The 25,270-nt window shown below is 37.2% G+C and overlaps 1 protein-coding gene across 3 annotated transcripts in view; it reads left to right on the top strand.

Moving 5' to 3' along the window:
- Window positions 1-25,270, top strand: part of LOC100356313 (formin-2) — a 358,708-nt gene that overhangs the window by 308,062 nt on the left and 25,376 nt on the right. For all 3 annotated transcript variants that reach the window (XM_089311640.1, XM_070055559.2, XM_008268219.5), the window contains exon 16: window positions 14,104-14,253. In XM_089311640.1, coding sequence (XP_089167766.1) covers window positions 14,104-14,253 — 150 coding nt within the window. The remainder of the gene's footprint in view (window positions 1-14,103; window positions 14,254-25,270) is intronic.

The following is a 25,270-nucleotide window of genomic DNA, read 5'->3' as shown; positions in this document are numbered from 1 at the left end:
GAATTAACCAAGTGAGCCATGGCGCCAGCCCCTCTTAGCTTCATTTCTAACTTTAGTTTGGCAGACCTCCTTTGAGCATATAAATGTCTCTGGATCCGTGGGACTCTATCGGGTCCTGTTTTCATTGCCTGGTTGGCTCTGTGCTCCATCTGTATGAAATGATTGTTTCCTCCCAAGCCACCAAGGAGGTCTCAATCAGTCTTTAATTGCTTATTAATGTCTTGGATGTCTTATTATCCCTGTGCAAGGTATTAGTACAACTTAGCAGTAGTCACCCACTCCACTGTCTATGGCATTCTCACAATATTTTCAGTGGCCTGAATCATCACACTGGAAAGGACAATCCTACATTAGGACTTTTTCTCAGATTGGCTCTGGTGATATCCTCAGCAATTGCTTGACCTCCTGTATCCCACACAACACTCAGGACAGTGGAATGGTGAGTGAACCTGTCCCAGAACTCCATCTTGCTGCCTGTTTTCTCAGACTACTTGTAGTTCTGGTATTAGTTCAGATTCTCCAAGAAACAAATGCCAGGACTGTATTTATTGGGAAAAACAGGAAAAGAGCCTAGGAAGCTAGGAGAACTGCAGGTCTAACCTCTATCGAAGAAAGGTGAAGAATGGAGGCTATGTAGGAAAGTCAGCACAGCAGTCAGAAGATTTTGGCAAGGCCAGTGAGAATTTCTTCAGGCAAAGTTGCTGTTTAGAGGAGTCTTGTGTCTGCTAGGATTGCACCTCCATCTTGATCTGCTGTGCTCATTCTCTAGCCCTAAGCAGTCCCTTGGTTTCTTTTAAATGAAGTGATCGATTTAAGAGCATAGAAACTGAGACCCTTGGTAAGTTTTTTTTTTTTCCCTGCACTTGGAAATCTGGAATATCTGAAACATGCATACTCATAGCTGCCATAGGAATGATAAATTATATTTATTTTATTTGTAATGGTTATCTTTAAATTAGTAATATTCATTTATTTGATATGTTTGCCTCTTTCCCAAATAGTCAAACACCTTCAAATTATTAAACTTTTCTTAACTCTATTCCACAAATTGTTGAACAATATTCTAGGTCTATCTTTTTTCATTTTTGTGAAGGATGTGGGATCTAAGGTCTGAGTCTAGGTTCTTTTTGCTGATGATGCTGTGGATATCCAAAGATTTCAACAGCATTTGTTGAAAAGACTATCCTTTCTGCATTGAGTTGCCTTTTTTTCTTTGTCAAAAATCAGTTGACTCTACCTAGCTGAGTCTTCTTTTGCACAGTCTGTCCTCGTTAGTTGATTGTGCATTTATTTTGTTGCCAATACCATGGTGTGTTTATTACCCCATAGTTAAGTGTTGAAGTTGGTTAGTTTCACTCATCCCTTGTTCTGGATGGTGTTGACAATTCCAGGTCTTTTGCTTTTCTATATAAACTTTATAATTATTTATTGTTATCTATAAAATAACTTTCTGGGAATTTGATTGGCATTGCATTTAATAAGTATATCAAATTGGGAAGAACTGATATTTTCACAATGTTGAGTCTTTCCATCCACAAACATGAAGTATCAAATATCTTTCCGTTTTATTTATTTCATCAGAGTTTGTTATGTCACATATATTTTATACTAATTTTACCAAGTTTTAACCTTAGTGTTCTGGTTTTTGATGCTATATAAATTTATGTATATATATGTATATATATGTATATATACACACACATTTGACTATATATATATACACATATATATAAATTACAATCATTCGGTGCTGATATAAGAAAGAAGTTGTGTTGTGTATATTGACTTATATCCTGTAATCTCTCTATACTTGTTTATTAGTTTCAAGAGTTATCTTGTAGATTGTTTAACATTTTCTACATAAGCATATTTCACCCCCAAATAAGTAAAGATTTTCTCCTTTTATTCTAGTCTATATACATTGTATTTCTTTTTCTTCTTATTGCTTTATCTAGAACATGCAATACAGATAGAATGGGAGCATTAGGATAGAATCCTCTACCATTATTCACAATCTCATGGGAAAAACATTCTATCTTTCACCATTAGATATGGTATTAGCCAAAGGTATTTTGTTATGATTTTATCAAGGTGAGGAAATACTCTCTAGCTTACTGAGTGTTTTTGATCATGAATGGCGTTAGATTTTGTCACAAGTGTGTTTGCATTGGTGGATATCATCATATGATCTTTTCCATTGTTTGTTGTGGTGGTGGATTACCTGGCTTGATTTGCATAACTGGAATAAATCTCACTTGGTTATGATGTGTACGCTCAGTATTTTCTGTGGATGTTTTACATATATATTCAAGAGAAAGATTGGTCTGTAGTTGTGCTTGCATATAGTATCTATGTCTTATTTTGGTATTACAATAATGCTAACCTTGTAGAATGATTTAGGAACTATTAAATCTATTTTCTAAAAAAGATTGGAGAGAACATATGTCATTTCTTCTTTAAAGTTTTGGTGGAATTCACCAGTGAATCTGAGTTTTATGCGTTCATATTTGAAATATTATTATTTTAAATGTTTTTCTATAGTATGATTTGGGCTTTTTTAATTAATTCTTTTATACATTTATTTTGGGGGTAGAGTGAGTGAGCAAGCTGCCCTCCACTAATTCACTTCATAAATGACCACAATGACCCCAGCTTGGGGGCCAAAGCTAGGAGCTGGGAACTTAATCAAGGTTACCACATGGGTGGCTGGAATCCAATTATTTGAACCATCACTGCTGCCTCCCAGTGTCTGCATTATCAGGAAACTGGAGTCAGGAGCAGGCCAGTATCAAATGCAGGCGCTCTGATATGGAATATTGGCATTTTACTGAGAGTCTTAACCAAGAAGATAAATACCAACCCCAGTGATTAATTACTGATTTATTGAATGGATATCTTCAGATTACTTTTAATAATTTTAGTAGTTTGTGTCTTTCAAGTAATTGGTTTATTTCTCCTAAATTATCAAATCTGTGGGCATTTAATGGTTCATAATATTCCTGTAAGTGCTGGCATTGTGGTACAGTAGGTTAAGTCACTGTGATGCTGGCATTCTATATCAGAATGCTGGTTTGAATCTCAGATGCTCCAATTCCATTCTAGTATCCTGCTAATGTGTCTCTCCCCTGTCACTATACCTTTCAAATAATCTATAGAAAAATAGTATTCTTATATTTTCCTTTTAATTTCTATGGATTAATAATGATAGCTCTCCTTCCTTCCTTCCTTCCTTCCTTCCTTCCTTCCTTCCTTCCTTCCTTCCTTTCTTCCTCCTCCCCTTCCCCTTCCACTTCTTCCTCCTCTTCCCCTCCCCTCCTCCTTTCTTCGTAATGTGTGTTTTGTTTTCTCATTTTTCCTTAATCAGCCTGGATAGAGGTTTGCCAATTTTATTGATATTTTTAAAGAACAGCTTTTGGTTTTGTTGATTCTCTGTTTTTTAGTTTTTAATTTCATTGATATCTGATCTAATTTCTATTGATTTTTGTTTTGCTTGCTTTAGGCTTAAATTACGCTTTTTACTCTACTAAAGGTTGATTCTCTAAAGTTTTATGTTATTGATTCTGGAACTTTCTTCTTTCCTAATATGACTATTTGATGCTATAAATTTTTACCTATGTTCTGCTTAGATGCACCACAGAAATTTTTACATATTCTTGTTTCAAATACTTTGTAATTTCTCTGGAGACATTCTCTTTGACCAATGAATTATTTAGAAATGGTTTAGAGATTTTCCTGTTATCTTTCCATTATTGACTAATTCAATTTTATTATGGTCAGAGAGTACACGTTGTATGAATTCAGTTCCTTTACTTCTTTCCTATACCTACCATGTAATTATGAAACAACATGGGACTTTTGTGTAAGTTAAAACTAATGCCAATATGTCCATCTGCTGGGGATACTAAACCACTGCCAAAATGGGGTGACTACACTCAACACATCCACTGTATTTATCTATACAATTTGTATCACTTGGCTCAGAAGAAAGTTTGCATAGATCCTGCCAAACAGTCACTTTCATATTTGCATATGTGTAATTTAAACAAAGGGAATACTCTGTTATTGGTAATTTCTTGTTTTCAAAAGTAGGTGAGTAGGACAGTAATGGTTTGATCATTAAATTACATGAGCTGAAAATTGTTAAAAATCTTAGGATTAGTTTAGGTTTCCTTTCCTTGAAAAAGAAATAGGTGGATGGGAACTCTAAGAAGCCATAATCAAAATTGAGGAGTACATAGAATCATTGAACTATGAAACACCTGTGCCTAAATCATGCTGTCTTCCAGTTTGCATGGCTGAGAGAAATACTTTGTGTTCAAGATCAGGGAAAGAAGCCATCAAAAAAGGAGAAATTTTTAACTGCGGGAAATAGGAAACAATGGAATTGATACAATTCCATGAAGAAATAGTACACATAGGATAATGACCATGCAGGTTGAGAACTCAGTCTTGATTGAGAGATAAGGAAATTTTTCCCTGCCTCTGAGATAAAAGTGCAATTATGAAGTGACATATAGAGAAAAGCTTTCCAGTGTTGAAAATTATATGACAAAGTGAGATTTTTATGAAAGATTTTTATGAATCAGAGCATGGAGAGAATGGATATCAATTAAGAGAGCAATCCAGGGTATAAGGTACAAACATTGGGCCAAAAATAAAAATCTTGACTTTTTTAACATATTACTGTCTACTTCCTAATTTTAGGAACTTTTCTTGGCTTCTAGATCCATTGTCCACACAGGGCCAATCAGTGTCTGAGAACGTGTCATTTACATTTTCAGGTTTCTCTTCTAACTTTCATATGAGCTGATACTTGCTCTTGTGTTGAACTGCCTTTTTTCTGAAAGCAGTTAGCTACTTAAGATCACAATTACCCTGAAGGTGTAAATACCACAATTCTTCATTTTAAGAGAAAATTCCAGTTTATGTTGTTACTGTTCTGAATTCCTTTTATTTTCCATTGCCTGTAGCAAAATGGTTGGCATAAGAATATTCTTTGTGCTTTTTAGAAGACATGGAAGACCCTTCAAATGCCTTTTAATAATGAGTGAAAGGGGATTTGTTCCTCCTTATTGAAGTAATAAAATTTGTTACACTTCATGTAAGTTCCTGTGGGGGGTTGAAGGAGGAGGTGGAAATGAAGATGATTTAGGATTCCAAAAATTGCAGTTACTTGTGGAAGACTTTAACTGAAAATAGATCTTTCTCTTGAGATTTTAGTTTGTTCTGAAGAATAATATTACAAAACCCAACATTGCACAATAAAAACAGCAAAAGCAAGGGAAGATTTATGATGATGATCCTTGGCAGTTCATTTAAACTGGTATGCTCCCTTGGCCTCATATTTAATACTGAGAAGCTGTATGTTCTTAGGATTGCCTATGAAACTAAATTTAGGCATACACTTCATGAACTTGCAATTCTCATTCTGTGTATGTACTCTGATTTAGTATTTGAGCTTTCTGCTATATTCCAAAAAAGACAATAATATTGAGAGAAGAAACTCAAAGGGAAGACCACAGAAGAACCAGAGAAGAAGGCAGACCCCCAGGTCCACTTGGACTGAATCAGTTCTGAATTGCTGAGTCACCAAACTGAGCATAGTTGTGTACATAAGAAACAACTTCATCAGACCCTACATGTTCACTCCTCCCTTCCCTCCCCACCACCATCAATACAAATGTAACAGGATCTCAAAACAGCCTGCACTGCCACATTGGCAGTTGAGCCAGGAAGGGAGAACTTTGGTCCCAATGTTTGTTGTCATTAGCTTTAGAGGAAGAGGAAATTAATAAATGACCTGTTCCTGTCTGCACGAAGCTTGGAGACCCAAAAAGACATGAGGAGAACAACTCAGATTTGCATTGTAATAATAGCTTTACTGATAAATGCAACTATATTTGGGTGGGAGGAAGAGGTGGTTGAATTAAATGGATTTACATCTTTCAAGAGGTATATTTGCTTAGTTATTGGCTGATATGTCTGTTAAAAGTAGGTGTAAGGGATTTTGTGTGTGTGTGTGTGTGCACAAACTGTATGTCATTAAATATGAAATAATGCCAAAACTAAACAATGTAATTCCTTATTGCTCATCTTTTGTAAAATTGTAGGGTAAAGGATATTTTTTCTTTCTACATAAATGATATAAGAAATTCTCTTGGCTGGATATACTACAAACCTTCTTCTGAGCCAAATGAGATAAATTCTAAATATGATTGAGGAGGAATATGTAGAGAGGGGTCAGGCCACTCTGGCATGGCTTGCTGTACCCTAGGAGACTAGACATATCAACATCAACTTTAATTCATATCATTGCATGTATTATCTCATGGTTATGTGGGGGTATGGGAATGAGAGAAAGGAATTATTCTCCTTAACCTCTCTATATATTAAGTTTTAGGACTTATCATATTCTAAACATAATACAAAGTCTAGGGAAGAATCTTTCAAGCTTTCTGCTACAGGGATAACTGAACCATCCCTTGTAGATTGTACTATGTGTCTGGCAACCCCATGAAGCCCAGGGCATGCTTAATCTCGTTTCATTCTCACAAGAATCTAGTTAGGAGAGAAGTATCGTTTTCTAAGCGAGACACTAAAGCTCACAAAATTTCTGACAATGAATCTCCTCTCTGGATGCAGCCAAAACTAAATCTTGGCCATTGAAATCCACAGCCCTTGCTTTTAATAAAAAGCCACAAAAGATACGGCCTAACAGATTTCTTCCATTAAAAAGTTCCTAAAAATCGGAATCCCCCTCACCTCCATCCCACTGAAGTGTGTAGGCCATTTGTTCAGCAGACAATCATTTTTAAGCAAATATCCATCAAACAACTTTTATTTAGATGCTGTGGAGAAAACAGTTAATATAAACAGAAAATGCCTCATTGATGTTCAATTCTAATGAAGATTGAGGTTAGCTTTAGATGTTCTATCAGTTTCAGATTTGAATATTTTGGCCAAGGAGGTATGGTGTGGTGTGATCTGTATCAAGAGAAAACATGTGGTGCTTGGTAGTATGCTTCTGTGATGTATCAGCCTTTGACAACATCTAGATGCATTAATGCATTATGATTTGCAAAATGGTGGACTGTTTTTTTTTTCTCAGTTATTAACTAAATCACATTTTCTTTAAAGAAGCACTTTCCCTCATTTGGCATAGGCATAGTATAATTCATAAAGGAAATGCATGACACTTTTCCTTAGCTTCTCAGTTTTCAAAATAGTGAAGTGGATCTCCAGCTTCCTCCAACAGCAAACAGCTATATATGTACATTTTTAAATGTTCTGATGAACCCCTGAAATCAGATGTGGAAGAAGAGGCACACAAAGTACCCATGCCCTCCCTGGGTACCCCATTGTCCTGGAACTTCCATGTGTTCAGCTCTCCAAATGCTATATCCCTTTGAATTCCTATGGAGGATTCATGATATAGCAATGATTGAATAAATTGTTGGCCATCTTTAATTGGATTTGGCCATCTTTAATTGGATTGAACTTGAGCCCCTATCCCCTCCCTGGAGGTTAGGGGAGTGAGACTGGAAGTCTCAACCTACTTTTTTTTTTTTTTTTTTAATTAGTTTATTTCAAAAGAGTTACAGAGAGGGAGAGACAGAGATCTTCCACTGATTCACTCCCCAGATGGCAGCAACAGGCAGCACTGGCCCAGGCCGAAGCTAGGAGCCAGAGTCTCATCCAGGTTTCCTACATGGCTGGCAGGGCCCCAACCTCTTGGGCCGTCTTCTGCTTTCCCAGTCCATTAACAGGGAGCTGGAATGGAACTGAATATCCTATGGGATGCTGGCACTGCAAGTTGCAGAATTATTTGCTATACCACAATGCTGGCCTGGAAAGTTCCAAACTCCTACACCTGCCTTGATCCTTCTAGTAATGTCCTCCCAACCTGAAGTTATTTAGAGACTGCCAGCCTACAAAATGATGCTTTACCACTCTAGATTCATTTTAGGAGTTTGCCGGGAAAGGGGATTAAGAACAAACACATGGCTTTTCTTCTTTCCAGTGTTAATGTGACAAATTATACTGATTGTTTCTGAAATGTTAAAAGCACTTTCTATTATTGGGATAAACTCCAACTGGTTATCACATGTAATCCACTTTAGAAATTGCTGTATTCAATTTGCTAATGTTCTTTTTTTACGTTATAAAGTTTACCATCATATTATCATTTTAAGCTGGTATGCTTGCAGTGTGCCTGTGCTTTCTTCCCTAGTGGTGGTAATACATATTTTCTCTTAATCAGTCTTGGTAAAGACTTAAGAATTTTATTAAAGTTTTTAGTGAATCAATTTCTGACCTATTAATTTTCCTCTAAGGATTAGTGTTTATTTCTGGTCTGTGCTCTTTGAACCATTTTATTCTTCTATAATTTTGAATGAAAGTACCTCCTTTATAGCTTTCTGAATTGGATATCTATACATTGATTTTTCTCCACCCTAATATATGAACTTCAAAATTCTAAATTTTACTGAAAGTACTGTTTTCTCAGTATCATACACATTTTGATAATTTATGTTTTCCATTTTATTCAGTTTTAAATAATCTACAATATCTTTACAGATTTCCTTTTTGACCAATGGTTATTCATAGTAGTTTCACTTAACTTCCAAATTAAAGATTTCCTGCATTTTTAATTGCATAATTAATTAATACTGTGGTCATTTATTTTTTTTTTTGGTATAATAATAATAAGCTCATAGTGTCTGGAATTTTCTCTCTTTCATTTTACCAGCATTGCCTATTTCCTTGTCCTTGAGTTTTCTTGAACAGTCTGAATTCTACTCCCAGTATTTTCTCTCCATACAGAGTTTTGACACGAAAAGGGAGTCTCTTTCCGTTAGAATGCTTACATATAGTTCTGTTTATATAGCCTACACTTCTTCCAGGTATATCAGAATTTGCTTTAGATCTTTACTTCTGGCCTATGCATTCGAATTTGTAAAACCCCTTTCAGTTTCAGCTGCAGTTCTCAGAGTGTGAATATCTGTTTGTGACCCGGAGAGCCTCCTCCTTTTAGGGGAATGTATTGCTTCCTCCTTTGAAGATGATATGACCACATGGGTTTTGTGCTGCTGGTGGTTTGTCCTCATCTATTTGCATTTGAAAGTGTGAAAGGATAATGGGTTCCCAGTGTTGTTGTATACATTTTCTTTTGAGCTTTGTTTTCATTTTTATTTTTTTAATATCTATTTGCTCTCTTGAATGGTACACGAGCTGGAGGGAAATTCTAAAATAATTCTGCTCTAGACATCTTTTTGGTGTTCTATAGTGACTCTTAATTCCATTGCAGAGAAATATGTTTGTATTATCTGATGTTTGTAGCAAAAACAATGATGGTGCTGATCATTTAAGAAATCAGATGAGAGATTCCTTGGTCATCCAGTGATCTCTGAGTCGTCTCTTCCTGAGATGCCTGCCTTTCTTCAGTGTTAGAGGTGCAGCTCCTTTCACTGTTGGTTCTTAATATGCCAAGTCATTTTGAGAGAGGCTCACAGAATAGCCTGTGTTGTAAGGGAAGTCCCAGACATCTCTCCTCCTCAGTCATCCTGCACTGCTGTTTGGGAGACAGGAGTGTTTTGGTTTCAGACTTAGAGAAAGGAGATCATTCAGCAATGAGGAGACTATTGATACTGCGCACCACCCAAATGCATATCTTTCCTGTCATGCACATTACAATTAGCTGAATGCTGCCTAATGCAAGCCAGTTTTATATCACCTGTAATACACCTTGATAATCTGTAGACTATTACCATATTATTTGCTTGGTTATTTTTGAAAAATACACTTTATTCTAAGGAGTCAGATGGTTGAGCCCAGTTGAGACAGCACTCACAGTTCTATGATAATTCTTTGGCAGTCTTCTGCTTCATGCTCAAGTCACCTCCAAAGAATGAGCTATGGGTATAAGTTTCTTTTTTATTGAGACTCATGCCATTAATCAGTTTCAGACTCTTTTTTAAGTTAACCATCGGATGCTAATATGTCTCATGAACTCATGAAGTTTTGCACAAAGAGCATTTTGCATCTTTAAAATTTAACACATGTTATTTTAGTTTATTACTTGCAAGGTACTTCGCATTTAATCTTCATGATAAATTGCAAAGACAGGCCTTTCTTCGATTTTCTGGGTGAAGAATCTGAGACTCACAAGTTAAATTATCAGCATAAAGCTACGGTAAAGTCAATGATATTATTTAATAATTAGGATGTCTATTGCTAGCATTAGAAGTCTCCATACATACCAATAATGAAACTACATCTTCAGGGAACACAATCATATGTCTGGATGTTAATAAATCATGTACATCAGAATCAGCCCTTAAGGCATGTGGATCCAGCTGAAAAGCCCATGAGAGTATTTCAGGCATGGAAAGCCAAGACACTCTGGCAAAACAAAAAAAAAAAAAAAAACAACAAAACAAAACAAAACAAAAACCTAAATGAAAGATCTCTGTGAGTGAGATCCCAGCGGAAAGAATGGGCCATCAAAGAAGGAGGTACCTTTCGCCTTTCTCAGAAGGAAGGGGAGAACTTCCATTTTGACTATGTCCTTGTCTAAGATCGGAGTTGGCGAACTCAAGAGGCTTCCATAGCCTTGGCAGCTCATGACAAGAGCCTTGGGTGATTACTGACGTCATAAATAAGAGTGTCAATTGTTAAATCTACAACAGGAGTCACTGTGCACTAACTCCCCATGTAGGATCTCTGTCCTTAATGTGTTGTACTATGTGAATTAACGGCATAACTAGCACTCAAACAGTACTTTACACTTTGTGTTTCTGTGTGGGTGCAAACTGTTGAAATATTTACTTAGTAAATACTAAATTGATCTTCTGTATATAAAGATAATTGAAAATGAATCTTGATGTGAATGGGATGGGAGGAGTGGGAGATGGGACAGTTACGGGTGGGCAGGAGGTTATGTGGGGAAAAAGCCACTCTAATCCAAAAGTTGTACTTTGGAAATTTAAATTTATTAAATAAAAGTTAAAAAAATCATCTATAGTTAGGTCAGTTATTTTTACAGTAAATTTTTAGGAAATATATTTGTATTCATTTACTATGCAATATAACATATAATATGTATAATGTAAAATTACATGCAATATAAAATAATTTTGTTTTTATATTAAATGTTCAACAAACACTAGAAATTCCTTTTTTCATATCATGATAAACTCTGTTTTACAGATGAAAAGTTGATGCATGATTTGTTAAATGGTTTGCTCGTATAGCTAGATGCATACTCAGGATTCACTATCCCATTTTTCTGATTCTTGGTTTTTTTTTTTTTTTTAATTTATTTATTTGAAAGTCAGAGCTACAGACAGAAAGAGGAATACAGAAAGAGAGATCTTCCATCTGTTAGTTCACTCCCTAAATAGCCACAATAGCCAGGACTGGGCTAGGTTGCAGCCAGGAGACAGGAGTTTCATCTGGGTCTCCCACTTGGGTGCATGGGCCCAAGCACTTGGGCCATCCTCCGCTGCTTTCCCAGGCACATTAGCAGGAAACTGGATTGGAAGTGGAACAACTGGGACTCAAACCAGCATCCATATCGGATGCTGGCTTTGCAAGCAGAAGCTTAACCCATTATGCCAGCCCCATATTTTTTCTAATTCTTGATGCAATACTCTTTCCTTTATAACATGATACCTTATGTTAAAACTTTCAAAATGTAAGACCACTGAATAGATAACCAGCTGTTATAGCATAGATATACCTGTCCGAACAAACTGGCTTACTCTGTAATTATCAATTATATGAAATACAAATACCAGAGAAATACTGAAAGAATAAATTTGTAGTTGAAGTATTTGAGACCTAATTTTATCCTAACAGGTCACAAATGTACTTTAGGCATATGAGGAAAATGACCAGTTTTCCCAGGGGGAATATATGTGTATTCTTTATCAGTTTTAATCAAATATGACCCAGATATGTATGTCATAAACTATAGTCCTGATACCATCAGCACATTCTATACATACATTCTAATGTAATTACCATAGCTTGTGGTAGTCAAATTCTCACATAGTGTATCTGATTCATAGCTTGACTCTTCTTGGGTTAAGTGACTGTGCCTTGCCATTTTTTTTTTGCACAGCTAACTTGGGAGAAATTCATAATTTTAAAAATATGTTTTTATTTATTTGTGAGGTGAAGTGATTGAGAAATATAGATAGATATCTTCCATCTGCTCATTCACTCTCCAAATGCCTCTAACATTCAGAACTGGGCTAGGCGAAAGCCAGGAGCCCGGAACTCTATTCAGGTCTCCCACACAGGCTGCAGAAACCTGTGTTCTCAGGGCATCTGATGCCTCTGAGACACCTTAGCAGGAAGCACAGAGTACCCAGAACTCAAACCAGGAAGTCTTTTTAAAAGATTTATTTTATGTATTTGAAAGACAGAGTTAGAGGGAGAGAGAAAGAGAAAGAGAGAAGGTGGGAAGGAGGAAGAGAGAGAGAAAATGAATTTCTTCCATCCACTAGTTCACTCCCCAAATGACCACAATGGCCCCAGACTGGGCCAGACTGAAGCCAGGAGCCAGGAATTCATCTGGATCTCCCATGGGGTGCAGAGGTCCAAGGATGTGGGTCATCTTCCACTGCTTTCCAGCATGTTAGCAGGGAACTGGATCAGAGGTGGATGTGGCATGCTGGCATTGCGTGCTGTAGCTTAACCCATTATGCCACAATGCCAGCCCCAAACCATGTACTCTTATGGGATCCAGATATCTCAAGTGATCACTTACCCCTGTGAACCACAATGCCCACCCTAGAAATATGTAATTCTTCAGATCCATGCATTTAATCAAAACAGTTGTCATTTCTTGCCAGAACCTAAATCCGGTGTTGCAACATAGGAAGACAAATAGGAAACTTGCTCCTTAGAGAGAGCCCTAAGACAAGTTTAAAAGCAAAGACTAGTCACACCTTGGTAACCTATAGTCAGGAGGAGTTGTGAATATTTTATTTTATATATAATCACCAGTTTCCTTTGCCTTTGGCACATACTCATTATAAAGATTTCGTTTTCTAATTTCCATATTATTTTTCATAGTATGTGTTTGAAAATAGTCATATGAAACTGAATATACTCAGAGACATACATGTGTATCAATATGTGCAAATATTGGACAAAATCAAGTTGTAGAAATTTTTACTTCAGGTTGAATCAGACTTGAAATTTGTGTAGCAGAAACAGTGCTGACCATAAGCCAAAGTAAAAAAATAAGTTAAAAGACAAGGGTTGCTTGCATGTCACCCCATTTTACGTCTCTGGCCTTGCTTTGACCAACCACCTAGGTGTCTTCACCATGACACTATCAACTGTATTGACCAGAGTCCTTTTCAGAGTGTTATTCACAAAACTTGAAGACTTTCATTGTCATAAACCTATAATTTGTTAGTCATATATTCCTTGTCAAATAACCATTGTGAAGCTCTTGAGCTCAATGTTATGAGCCTGCTTCTGAGTGATACTTTTGGAAGACTGGTTCTGAACAGTCTACAGTCACAATGCTGACTGCTACATAGGTATCTTCTCTATGATACTACCATGTTCTCTGATGGGAGAATTTTTGGCACTGCCTGGGACATTTGCTTTCCCAGGGCCCCCAGCAATATTGGAAGACAAATAGTATGAATATCATTTAATTTAATATAAGAATGAAATGGACATTAGTTTGAAGACAAATAGTTGATGTTCTATTTGTTTGGAGTGCAGAAAGAAAATATAGGCCCATCACTTCCAATATGTCCCAACTTGAATACAGGTTACTTTCTGAAATATGGTAAATACATAGTGATTAATTTTGAAAATGGAATTGAACTAGGGTAGTTATTAGTGTATGGTATCAGGTAGCATTGTCAGCTTGTACTATCTGCTTCTAAGACTGTGCATGAAACCGTAAAGAGTGAATCGTAAAGAACTACTGTTGGTTTGAACTACTGAAGAGTTTGAGTCTTCTTGGTAATAATAATTGTGTATGAATGAAATCAGCATTTGGATGGAGAAAGAATAACCCATATTGGAAAGTAATCACAGCTTTTATGTTCTTGTGTGTGTGCACTTTGACAGCTTTTTGGAGACTACAACCTATTTCTTCATGAAACCAAAAATTGGAGAGAAGGAGGTGTCCCCAAATGTTTTCTTCAGTATCTGGCATGAGTTCAGCTCTGACTTTAAAGACTTTTGGAAGAAAGAGAACAAACTTATTCTACAAGAGAGGTAGGTGTTTTCATTTGCACAATGGCATTTTAAAACTGGTATTTTATTAGGTGTGACGCCACTGGGGTTGCCAACTTTTATAGCCTGAATGAAAAATTAGATGGCCCTCACCCTGGGGCAGCAAATCGAAGAGGGTGCTGACATTTTGGAAAATGTGGAGTTTGAGTACGAAGAGTCAGCATAGAGGCTGTGATGCTACAGAGAATAATTGGGGTGGAGGTTTGCCAGGATCAATACCTGGCAAAGCAACTTATGTTGTGAGGGAACTCCACAAAAGCAGACCATGTAAAAGTTAGACCTCCTTGCTGGGATGATAAACCCACTCACCTTAAAAGATAGATAGCAAAGACTGTAAAGGCATTATTTTTGTGTTTGTGTTTGCTCAACTTTATGGAGTGGGTCAGTTTTACTGTTCGTGTCAAAATTTTATCTAGATGTCACCAAGAAACACACATGATCAATATTTTTTAAAAAACCTTTTGAGACCTTTGCAGAATTTCATCTCATTTCCTAAAATAAATCTTTTCAGGAATGAAGAGAAGTTTCTCCTCTTAAGTATGTGGAATGAAGTCTCTGTGATGATGAAATTCCATGGAGGCATATTAACTATTAGGTCATGAAGAAAGCTAGCCCTCCCAGGCTCTCAGCCCCAAATAGCTAAGCCTAGTGGGAAAATGAAAAGGAAACATAATCCACATTATAAAGCAAATCCTAATACCAAACCAATTAGTGCATGCTCCCTAACTTCCTTGCCCTAACCGTGCCTTTGCTTTAGCTCTTTAGAAAACTTACATCCTCAGACTTTGCTCATCATTACCATAAAATTTCACAGTTTTCTGCTTATTGTCTTCATTTTGGTCTGCTTCCACATGAAACCATGTTTATTAATCTAGTTTTCATGTACAAATAGATTTTGATACTGCCTTAAATCAGGTGAAATTAATTACCAGCTTTTATTGAACATGTAGACTCTGCCAGACTTGCACTCACTCTTGTAATTAATGAATTTGAATTCGTATGTCTGACATAGAAGAAACAGTACCATAGTGAGTACTATATGGAAAAAGAGAGCAGTTTGAACATAGAGAAAACACTCTAAATGTCTACTTTAAAGATAATAAACTTATTCTACTTCAAAGGGAATAAGTAGGAGTTGACATAAAAGATGTGATGTTAGTGAAACACCCACAAAGTGAGATAGGAGAGAGAATTGCTTAAAAATAAGCATATTTGAGTCATCATTCATTTCCTTCAAACTTAACCATGTATTAGGTGATTTTTACTCAAAAAAGGTTTGTTTAGGTTGAAAAAATGTAAGGAAACTTTATAGTTCATCACACACAATTTCCCTTCAAGCTCCTCTCTGGGTCTCCTTTCATCTCTGATCTAACTTTGTTCCCCTACCCAGAAAAGGACCTGACACTCATTCACACTAAGGTTCCACAGGAAAGATTAACATTTTACCTTGCACAATTACTTGCATTGTATCTGGGATTAGAGTCCTAAGTAAGAATGGAGATGATTTGATTTAAGCATCCACAAAGTGGGAATGCCAACATTGTCATTTTGGAATAGCTGCTCTAATGCATGTTGGGTAAGCAAGTGCATCACAGTAGAAGAATGGCTTTTTCCTGGCCAGCCTCCTGAGATCTCAGGCCAAGGACACTAGGTAGACAGTCTCATCATCTCCTTCCCCTACCACCACATGCCAGAGTGTAAGCTGGTGGGATGCCATTCTGCAGATATTGTTGAGATTATTTCAGATGCACACCTTCCTAGAAACATGTCCTATGGTCCACAGCTGTGTTTCTAAATAACATTATCAACAGCAATATGTGATTATCTGGTATTGTATGCATCTGACAGACCCAGAAAGAGCTTTTCTTCACTGACACATATCTTATAACATCAAGTAGATCCTTGTTATGTACTTTATCTTGTGCTTGTCATGCCCTAGAATATGTTACAAACTTTTGGACACATACTTGATGGCCTTGCTTTCATTTTGGCAGTGTTGTAAATTGGCAGATTATCATTGCTTTCCACTATAGACTTCTCATTTTTTCTAAGTCATTTGCTTTTAATAAAGGGCTAAATAGGAACATGTGACAGGTGAGAGATTACTGCTTTGCCCTTTGACTTTGAAATCTATTATACCTCTTGGCAAATGATAACCAGGCCGCTTTGAAAAGCAAGAGCATTAGTCTGAATTATTTGCAGAATAATTTTCCTTAGTACAGGACCAGCTACATAATTTCTGGGAAATAGTGAAAAATGAAAATGTGCATTCTTTTGTTCAAAAATTATCAACTTCAAAAAGGCAAAGCATTATACCAAGCACAAAGCCATTGGAAAAGTGGTGCCCTGTACTTCTGCTGGACTGCATACCAATGGTTATGGCCCTGATTTTGTGAAAGCATTCTATCATATTTTATGTATTGAAATGGAAGGGTATTTCAGGAATGTGTTGAGTGTCCTGGGACATTGACAGCAAATTAGGTTATGGTTACTTAAAAGTGTGCAACCTCTGGTCCAGTCATCATCACTGTGAGTAGACTCTCATATAGAATTACAAATATTTAAAATGAATGTTGCACTCTAAGTTCTCTATCTCCCTTCTCTGTACCCCTACATTTACTGTAAACATATTTTGATTCATGGCTAATCCTATACTCCCTAACAATTTGTTGCATTTTTATTGTATGCTATATGTTTTTGTTGTTTGCATTCTGGTATTTATTTCCCAACAAGATATCAAGTGTCTTTGTTTCTGGTATCACTATTATTGAGCCACACTGCCTTTCTCTTCTTAGAGTCCCCACAAAAAACTGCTGGTTAGGCTTGTTACATCATTGCCTATGACACAGACATGGAAATAAGAACTTAGCCTATTAATGAACACATTTTCTTATTAAGCTACATTGATCATTGTAAGTAATAAAAACTCCATTCCAAACACCTTGAACAAAAAGAGACATTTGGTTTAGAAAAATCAAACCATAGAAGGGCAGGGATGCAACTTGCTTGTGGAACAACTGAATGCATAAGTCTACCTGTGGTTAGTGGGGTTAGTCAAGTGGGTCTCCAACTGTCTCTTCCACTACCTTGTCAAAAGGCCTTCCTGTGTCCCTCTCTATGTCTTTCTAATCCTTCTCCCTCTTCTTTTCCCTTCCCTCCTCATTGTTCCTCCCTTTTCCCATGGATTAACTATATTCCCCAGCCAGGCTACTCCTTTAACAGTGAACTTGTGGCTGGCATTTCACAACCCAGGAGGAGGGAGCACTATCTTCATGTTGAAAATTCCCCATGAGGAATTCCAAGTGAATTGCATCAGTCTTTGGATCTCCCACAGTTCAGAACTTCACAAACCCAATGTGGCAGCCAGAGAAGAGGATTACAGCAAATGGCAGTTGTCTTCATTGCAGTATCTTTGGAATGAGGGAAGAACAGTTCCCCCTCTCAATTGCTCATGAAGTCTTCAGAAGTAACCCATGTAATTAGCAAAATGTCTTAGCATGGTAGAAATAACCTGAAAGATGATATTAATGGTGTCCTTGAAATTTTCCTTGCTCTAATTTGGTGTTTATAGATTGAATAATTATCTTTAAAATCCTGTATAAGATTTCTTTACCCTCTTATTTCTAATTGATGTCTCATTACAGGGTGGTAGTAACTCTGTGTTTTCTTGCTTTGCTCTGACAGTGCATATAATTTAATATATTTCTTGAAATGGGGAATCTCTACATGTTCATATTGAGCATGCTATCTTTCTAGTCTATGTAGTTTCAAAACATGAGATCTTTTAGATATCTCTGCCACTTACTAGCTCTAAGACAGTACAAATTCTTTTATCCCTCCCAAGTCATAGTTTCCTAACCTGCAAAACGGAGATGATGATATCCGTCTTACGGTATTGTATCATGTGTACTAAATAAAAAGTTTCCAGTGTTTAGCATTTTGTACATGCTAGATATCCCATGATTATTTGTTAATCATTTAGCATAAATGTTGTACCAATTATGGCTTCCTACAAGGTAATATAATGTGTTGATAAGGCAGGGTAAGCATCTTTAGAACATAGTCTATAAGTTCAAGACAGCGTTGTGACTCAGTTACTTTCTCAGGTAGGTACAATGTTTTGGTTAATCTGAGAATGAACTTTTGTTTAAAAATGTCACTGCAACATTTAACTCCATATCTACACAATAAAATGTGATAGAATCCTATTTAATGCTTAGGACAACTGACACACTGGTTCTGTCATGAGTTAAAAAAAAAAAAGTATTTCTCATCTACTTGAAACCAGACATGTACAGTCTTTCGTAAGAAATCCTTTTTAAAAAGGTCAAAACATGTCATCACTGAGCAATACAGAATGTAAGAAAAATAATTTTTGAATTTCTCAATTTGACTGTATTCACTAGAAGATAGGGATAAACTAACATTTCTTATGCCAAGCACCTCACTGAAGGTCTCACAGGACATAATATGTGAGGAAATTGCCCAGCTTCATCTCTGATTTTCAGGAAGACATTAACTTCAGTGTTACCTGGCCATTAATGAGGCCCTTTGAAAATAGGACAGCCAGAGCTGTATTAATTAGAAGAGAGAAGTACAGATGGAGATGGATTAGGAATGCATGCACTTTTTGACCGTGATTAACAGGCTAAGTTCCAGGTCCTGGGAAAAAAGGGCAGTGTCAGGGGTTGGGGTGGGAGACTTCCCAAACAACCTCACATCTCACTTTTGCTTTATTGTAAGTTGAACTCGAATTTCAGACAAAGTGTCCCTCTCTATGTCTTCATGTCTAACATGAAGTTATCTGTGATTTTTCACCCCTTCCATATTTTTATTAGGCAATAAGGCAGTCAATTCTCTTCTATGAAGGTCTTGTCTTCCTTGAGCTAACAGGTGTGCAATAGTATGCAGTGGGAGGAATGACGAAGAGGATTCTTCCTCCCCAAAGGACTTTTGGTGTGGATCTTAGAGCTGGCATGGAATTTTCACAGAGACTGGGGGCATTTTAGGAAAGCAAATCCAACTCCAGCAACTGGGTCCAGCCCCCATTATGTATATTATGGCCATTTCATGTTTAGTCAGTTTAAGACATTTTAATTTAATAAATCAATTGTGACATTAGTAAGGATTATGTTTAAAGTGTTGTCTAAGTTAATTACTGGTGTGTTTTCCTTTTAGACAGGTAGTCTCTGATGAACCAAAAGAGAATGTAACTGTTCTTCTAATTGCACAAGCATGTGGCAATCAAGTCTGGTTTCAGCCAAAATGAAATTTGTAACTAGAGGAAAAGTATTTGAATGTTTGTCCTTAGAAGGCTATATGCTGAATTGGAGAATGCCTTATGCCTTGTTAACATTCCTGTTTCTGTAATTTGTATTCAAGTGAGCTGTCTGTTCAGATTTGTATATCATGTTATCAGGATAAGTAAGAAGTGACCACTTTCAAAGCAATTGAAAATAAATCTGAGAAAAAATGGCAATAAGGAAAGATGTATTCATATGTAATAGCATATTTTTTGATGCCTAAGTGAAACTTCCCCTTGGACAGCTACTTAGCATTGTTACATTAAAGCAACAAATGAATTTGGCCAGGTATTTACCCTTTTCATTCAGGCATCAATTTCTAAAGCCATAACGAAACCTCCTTCCTAGTGCCAGCTTTCTATAAATGAATCTTTGGAAGGACACTTGACAAACTACACAGTCAAAATAGTGGCCAATAGAGGCTAAGAATGTGTAGGGCATATGATCAATATTCAAGAATAGAAGAAATTAATATATGTTAAACAAAATAGGTGACTCTCAAAACAGTTATGTATACCCAACTGTGTGCCAGGCAATGTTTCTGGATATGTAGGTCTTATTCTTTAATGAGAGACGCACGTGATTATAAAAAAGCACGTATTTAAATTCCAGGTAGAAACCTTGATTAATTTGAACTAAGTTATTATTAGCTAGGATAAGAAGTTCTGGGATTCTGTTGCAAAGTAGACTGATTATAATAATGATAATGTACCATGTATTTCTCCAAAAAATCTAGAATATCATGGATGTTTCCACTGTAGAGAAATATTGAATGTTTGAGGCAATGTGCAGTGTATACACGCATAGAAACATCACATGAAACTGATGACAGACATTGAGTCAAGGCCTTTTGGCAGTTACTTTATTTCACAAACAAACAAGATCACTTGGTTTATCCTGTTGAACTCAGTTAAGGTTTTGAAGCAACTGTGACAAGGCACTGGACCCCATTTTAAAAGTAATCATTTGTGAAAGTATGTGCTGAGTGTGTACGTGTTGGGAGAGGTTATGAAGTGTACCAAGCACGGTCATCATTGTGAGATTTTCAGATGTGTATTTCAATATAGAACAGAATAAAAAGTAAGGTAATACTCAGATGTCTTAGAGAAAAAAAGTTTATTAACAAAAGGGATGTAATGTCAACAAACACAAGAAGAAACACTCTACTGCATTAGCCATTAGGAAAAAGCAAATCAAAATCCAATGAGTATACTTCCTGCTCCCTACAATGCCCTTAAAAAAGAGAAAGAGACACAATAACAAGTGTTGTGGATAATGAGCAATGTATGGAGTTGTCCTGCATTGCTGGTGGCAGTGTTAGATGGCATAGCTACTTTTTTTTTTTTTTTTTTGACAGGCAGAGTGGACAGTGAGAGAGAGAGACAGAGAGAGAAAGGTCTTCCTTTGCCGTTGGTTCACCCTCCAATGGCCGCCGCGGCCAGCGCACCGCGCTGATCCGATGGCAGGAGCCAGGTGCTTTTCCTGGTCTCCCATGGGGTGCAGGGCCCAAGCACCTGGGCCATCCTCCACTGCACTCCCTGGCCACAGCAGAGAGCTGGCCTGGAAGAGGGGCAACCAGGACAGAATCCGGCGCCCCGACCGGGACTAGAACCCGGTGTGCCAGCGCCGCTAGGCGGAGGATTAGCCTAGTGAGCCGCGGCGCCGGCCAATGGCATAGCTACTTTTAAAATCAGGAAGTTTCTCAAAAAGTTAAACATAGAATTACCATGTGACCCAGAAATTCCCTTTTATGTATGTAGCTGAGAGAATGAAAACATATCAACACAAAAACCTGTACACAAATGATTTTAACTAAGTTACTTTTTCTAAAATTTTGGATTAATGTGTAGCATTTTTACATTTTTGTAAGGTGTAATGCAATATTTTAACACATATACATAAGGGGAAATGCTTCATAGAAAGCAGTTAGCTTATTTCTTTATCTTGTCTTGTGTTTGGAGCCCACCAGCTCTACTCTTCAGTTCTTAATACAGAATATAACATACTATTGCAACCTTAGCCACCTCGCTGTGCTGCAAAATGCCACCAGAACCAGTTCAATTCACTGACCACATTTTGTTTTTCAACCAAACCTCTAGCCCTCCCTCCCAACCTTCCCAGCTTCTAGTAATTTTTATTTCAAATTCAGCTCAACCATATTTTTTCTTAACTTCCATATATAAGAGAGAAAAAATAAGTGGCATTTGCATTTCTATGTCTGGTTTATTTCACTTGACATAATGATCTCCACTTTATCCATTTTGTTGCAAATGTCAGAATTTTATTCTTTTAAATGGCTAAATAATATCCCATTGTGTATGACTGTGTGTTTGTGTGTAAAGCATTTTCTTTATCCATTCATCTACCAATAGAAACCTAGATTGATCCCAGATCTTGGCTATTGTGAACAGTTCTGCAGTGACTATGGGTGTACAGGTATCTCTTTTATATTCAACTTCTATTTCCTTTGGTTATGAACCCATAAGCAGGTTAGCTTAATAATATGGTGGATCTATTTTAAGTTTTTTGAAGAACTTCCATACTGTTCATCATAACAACAGTGCTAATTTGCATACCCACCAAGAGTGTATAAGTTTCCCCTTTTCTCTACATCCTCATCGACCTTTGTAGCACCTGTCTTTTTGATAATAGCCATTCTAATTTGCATGAGATGATACCTCATTGTACTTTTGAATTGTCTTTCCTAGATGGCTACTGGTATTCAGCACTTTTTATGTATGTATTGGCCATTTGTATTTCTTCTTTAAAAACATCTAGTCAGATCCTCACTTCTTTTTTTTTAACTTTTATTTAATGAATATAAATTTCCAAAGTACAGCTTATGGATTACAATGGCTTCCCCCCCATAATGTCCCTCCCACCCGCAACCCTCCCCTTTCCCATTCCCTCTCCCCTTCCATTCACATCAAGATTCATTTTCAATTCTCTTTATATACAGAAGATCAGTTTAGCATACATTAAGTAAAGATTTCAACAGTTAGCTTCCACACAGAAACATAAAGTGAAAAATACTGTTTGAGTACTAGTTATAGCATTAAATCTCAATGTACAGCACACTAAGGACAGAGATCCTACATGAGGAATAAATGCACAGTGACTCCTGTTGTTGACTTAACAAATTGACACTCTTGTTTATGGTGTCAGTAATCACCCTAGGCTCTTGTCATGAGCTGCCAAGGCTATGGAAGCCCCCTGAGTTCACTGACTCTGATCATATTTAGACAGGCCATGGTCAAAGTGGAAGTTCTCTCCTCCCTTCAGAGAAAGGTACCTCCTTCTTTGATGACCCATTCTTACACTGGGATCTCACTCGCAGAGATCTTTCATTTAGGTTTTTTTTTCCCCCCAGAGTGTCTTGGCTTTCCATGCCTGAAATACTCTCATGGGCTTTTCAGCCAGATCCGCATGCCTTAAGGGCTGATTCTGAGGCCAGAGTGCTATTTAGGACATCTGCCATTCTATGGGTCTGCTGTGTATCTCACTTCCCATGTTGAGATCCTCACTTCTTAACTGAATTGTTTGCATATTGGTTTTGAGATTTTTGAGTTTGGGATATATTCTGAATATTAACCCTTTGTCAGATGAGTAGTTTGCAAATATTTTCTCCCAGTCTGTTCATTATCTCTTCACTCTGTTAATTGTTTCCTTTTCTGTATGAAAGCTTTTTAGTTTAATATAATCCCACTTGTCTATTTTTGTTGATAATTGCACGAAGTCTGAGAATTGCTTGTGGTAGTATGGACATTTTAATAATAGTAATTCTTCCTCCATGAACATGGGAGGTCTTTCCAAATTTTGTATCTTCTTCAATTTCTTTCACTATTGTTTTCTAATTTTCATTGTAGAGCTCTTTACTTTAATGTCCTTGGTTAATTTTTTTTTTAATTTTTTTTTTTTGACAGGCAGAGTGGACAGTGAGAGAGAGAGACAGAGAGAAAGGTCTTCCTTTTGCCGTTGGTTCACCCTCCAATGGCCGCCGCGGCCGGCGCGCTGCGGCCAGCGCACCGCGCTGATCCAATGGCAGGAGCCAGGAGCCAGGTGCTTTTCCTGGTCTCCCATGGGGTGCAGGGCCCAAGCACCTGGGCCATCCTCCACTGCACTCCCTGGCCACAGCAGAGAGCTGCCCTGGAAGAGGGGCAACCGGGACAGAATCCGGCGCCCCGACCGGGACTAGAACCTGGTGTGCCGGCGCCGCTAGGCGGAGGATTAGCCTAGTGAGCCGCGGTGCCGGCCTGTCCTTGGTTAAATTTATTCCAAGGTAATTTTGTTGTAGCTGTTGTGAATGGGATTTCTCTTAGAAGTGCTTTCTCAGGGAGTTCTTTATTGCTGTATTAAAAATGGTACTGATTTCATATGTTGATTTTGTATCCTGTCACTTTACTGAATTTATTTATCATTTGCAATAGTGTCTTGGTGGATTCTTTAGATTTCTTTGTATAGAATCATGTCATCTGCAAATAGGGATAATTTGACTTTCTCTGTCTTATTTGTATGCATTTCCTACTTTCTTTTGTCTAATTGTTCTGGCTAACACCATACTGACTAATAGCAGTTGTATACTGAATAATAGCAGTGAGAGTGGATATCCCTTTCTGATCCCAGGTCTTAGAGGAAATGCTTTCAGTTCTTTGCATTCTATATGATGCCTGTGGGTTTGTTATTTTGTGTTTGTTGTTGTATGGACTTTATGGTGTTGAGGTATATTCTGTCTGTCCCTAATTTATTCAAAGTTTCTATTATGAATGAATTTTGTATTTTGTTGAATGTAGTTTCTGCATCTGTTGTGATGATAGAGTTTTTTTTTTTTTTAAGATTTTTATTTATTTATTTGACAGGTAGAGTTACAGACAGTGAGAGAGAGAGACAGAGAGAAAGGTCTTCTTTCTGTTGGTTCAGTCCCCTAATGGCCTCCATGGCTGGCGCTGTGCCGATCCGAAGCCAGGAGCCAGGTGCTTCCTCCTGGTCTCCCATGTGGGTACAGGGGCCCAAGCCCTTGGGCTATCCTCCACTGCCCTCTGAGGCCACAGCAGAGAACTGACTGGAAGAGGAGCCACCGGGACTAGAACCTGGCGCCCATATGGGATGCCGGCGCCGCAGGCGGAGGATTAGCCAAGTGAGCCACGGCGCCGTCCCCATGATGATAGGGTTTTTATTTCTCATTCTTCAATGTGATGAATTGCATATCTTAATTTGTAGATGCAGAACTATCCTTGGATAAATCCTACTTGATCAAGGTGAAGGCTCTTTTTGATATGTTGTTGGGTTCAAATTGATAATATTTTTTGGAAAATTTTTGAATTTGTGTTTATTAGTTATTGGTCTGCAGTTTTATTTTTTGTTGTTAAGGCATCAAGTTATATTAGCCTCATAAAATAAGTTTGGAAGGGCTTCTCTCTTTTCAATCTTTTAGGAATAGTTTGAGAAAATTGGTGTTAGTTTTCCTTAAACAGTTGATAGAAGTCAGTAGTGACACCATCTGGTCCTGGGCTTCCTTGGGAGACTTACTATATGGATTGATCTCATTAATCTCTATTGGTCTCTTCAGGTTTTCTATCTCTTCATGACTCAAGTTCAGTAAGTTACATATATCTACAAATATACCCCCTTGTTCTAGGTTTTTCAATTTGTTGGTATATAATTGTTCATAATAGTCACTAATGATCCTCCATACTTCT

Source organism: Oryctolagus cuniculus, chromosome 13 (genome assembly GCF_051225735.1).
Source record: "Oryctolagus cuniculus isolate XC-2025 breed Fujian yellow rabbit chromosome 13, ASM5122573v1, whole genome shotgun sequence".
Taxonomy (NCBI): domain Eukaryota; kingdom Metazoa; phylum Chordata; class Mammalia; order Lagomorpha; family Leporidae; genus Oryctolagus; species Oryctolagus cuniculus.
The sequence above is the reverse complement of the archived record's forward strand: the minus strand, read 5'-3'. Positions and strand labels throughout refer to the sequence as shown.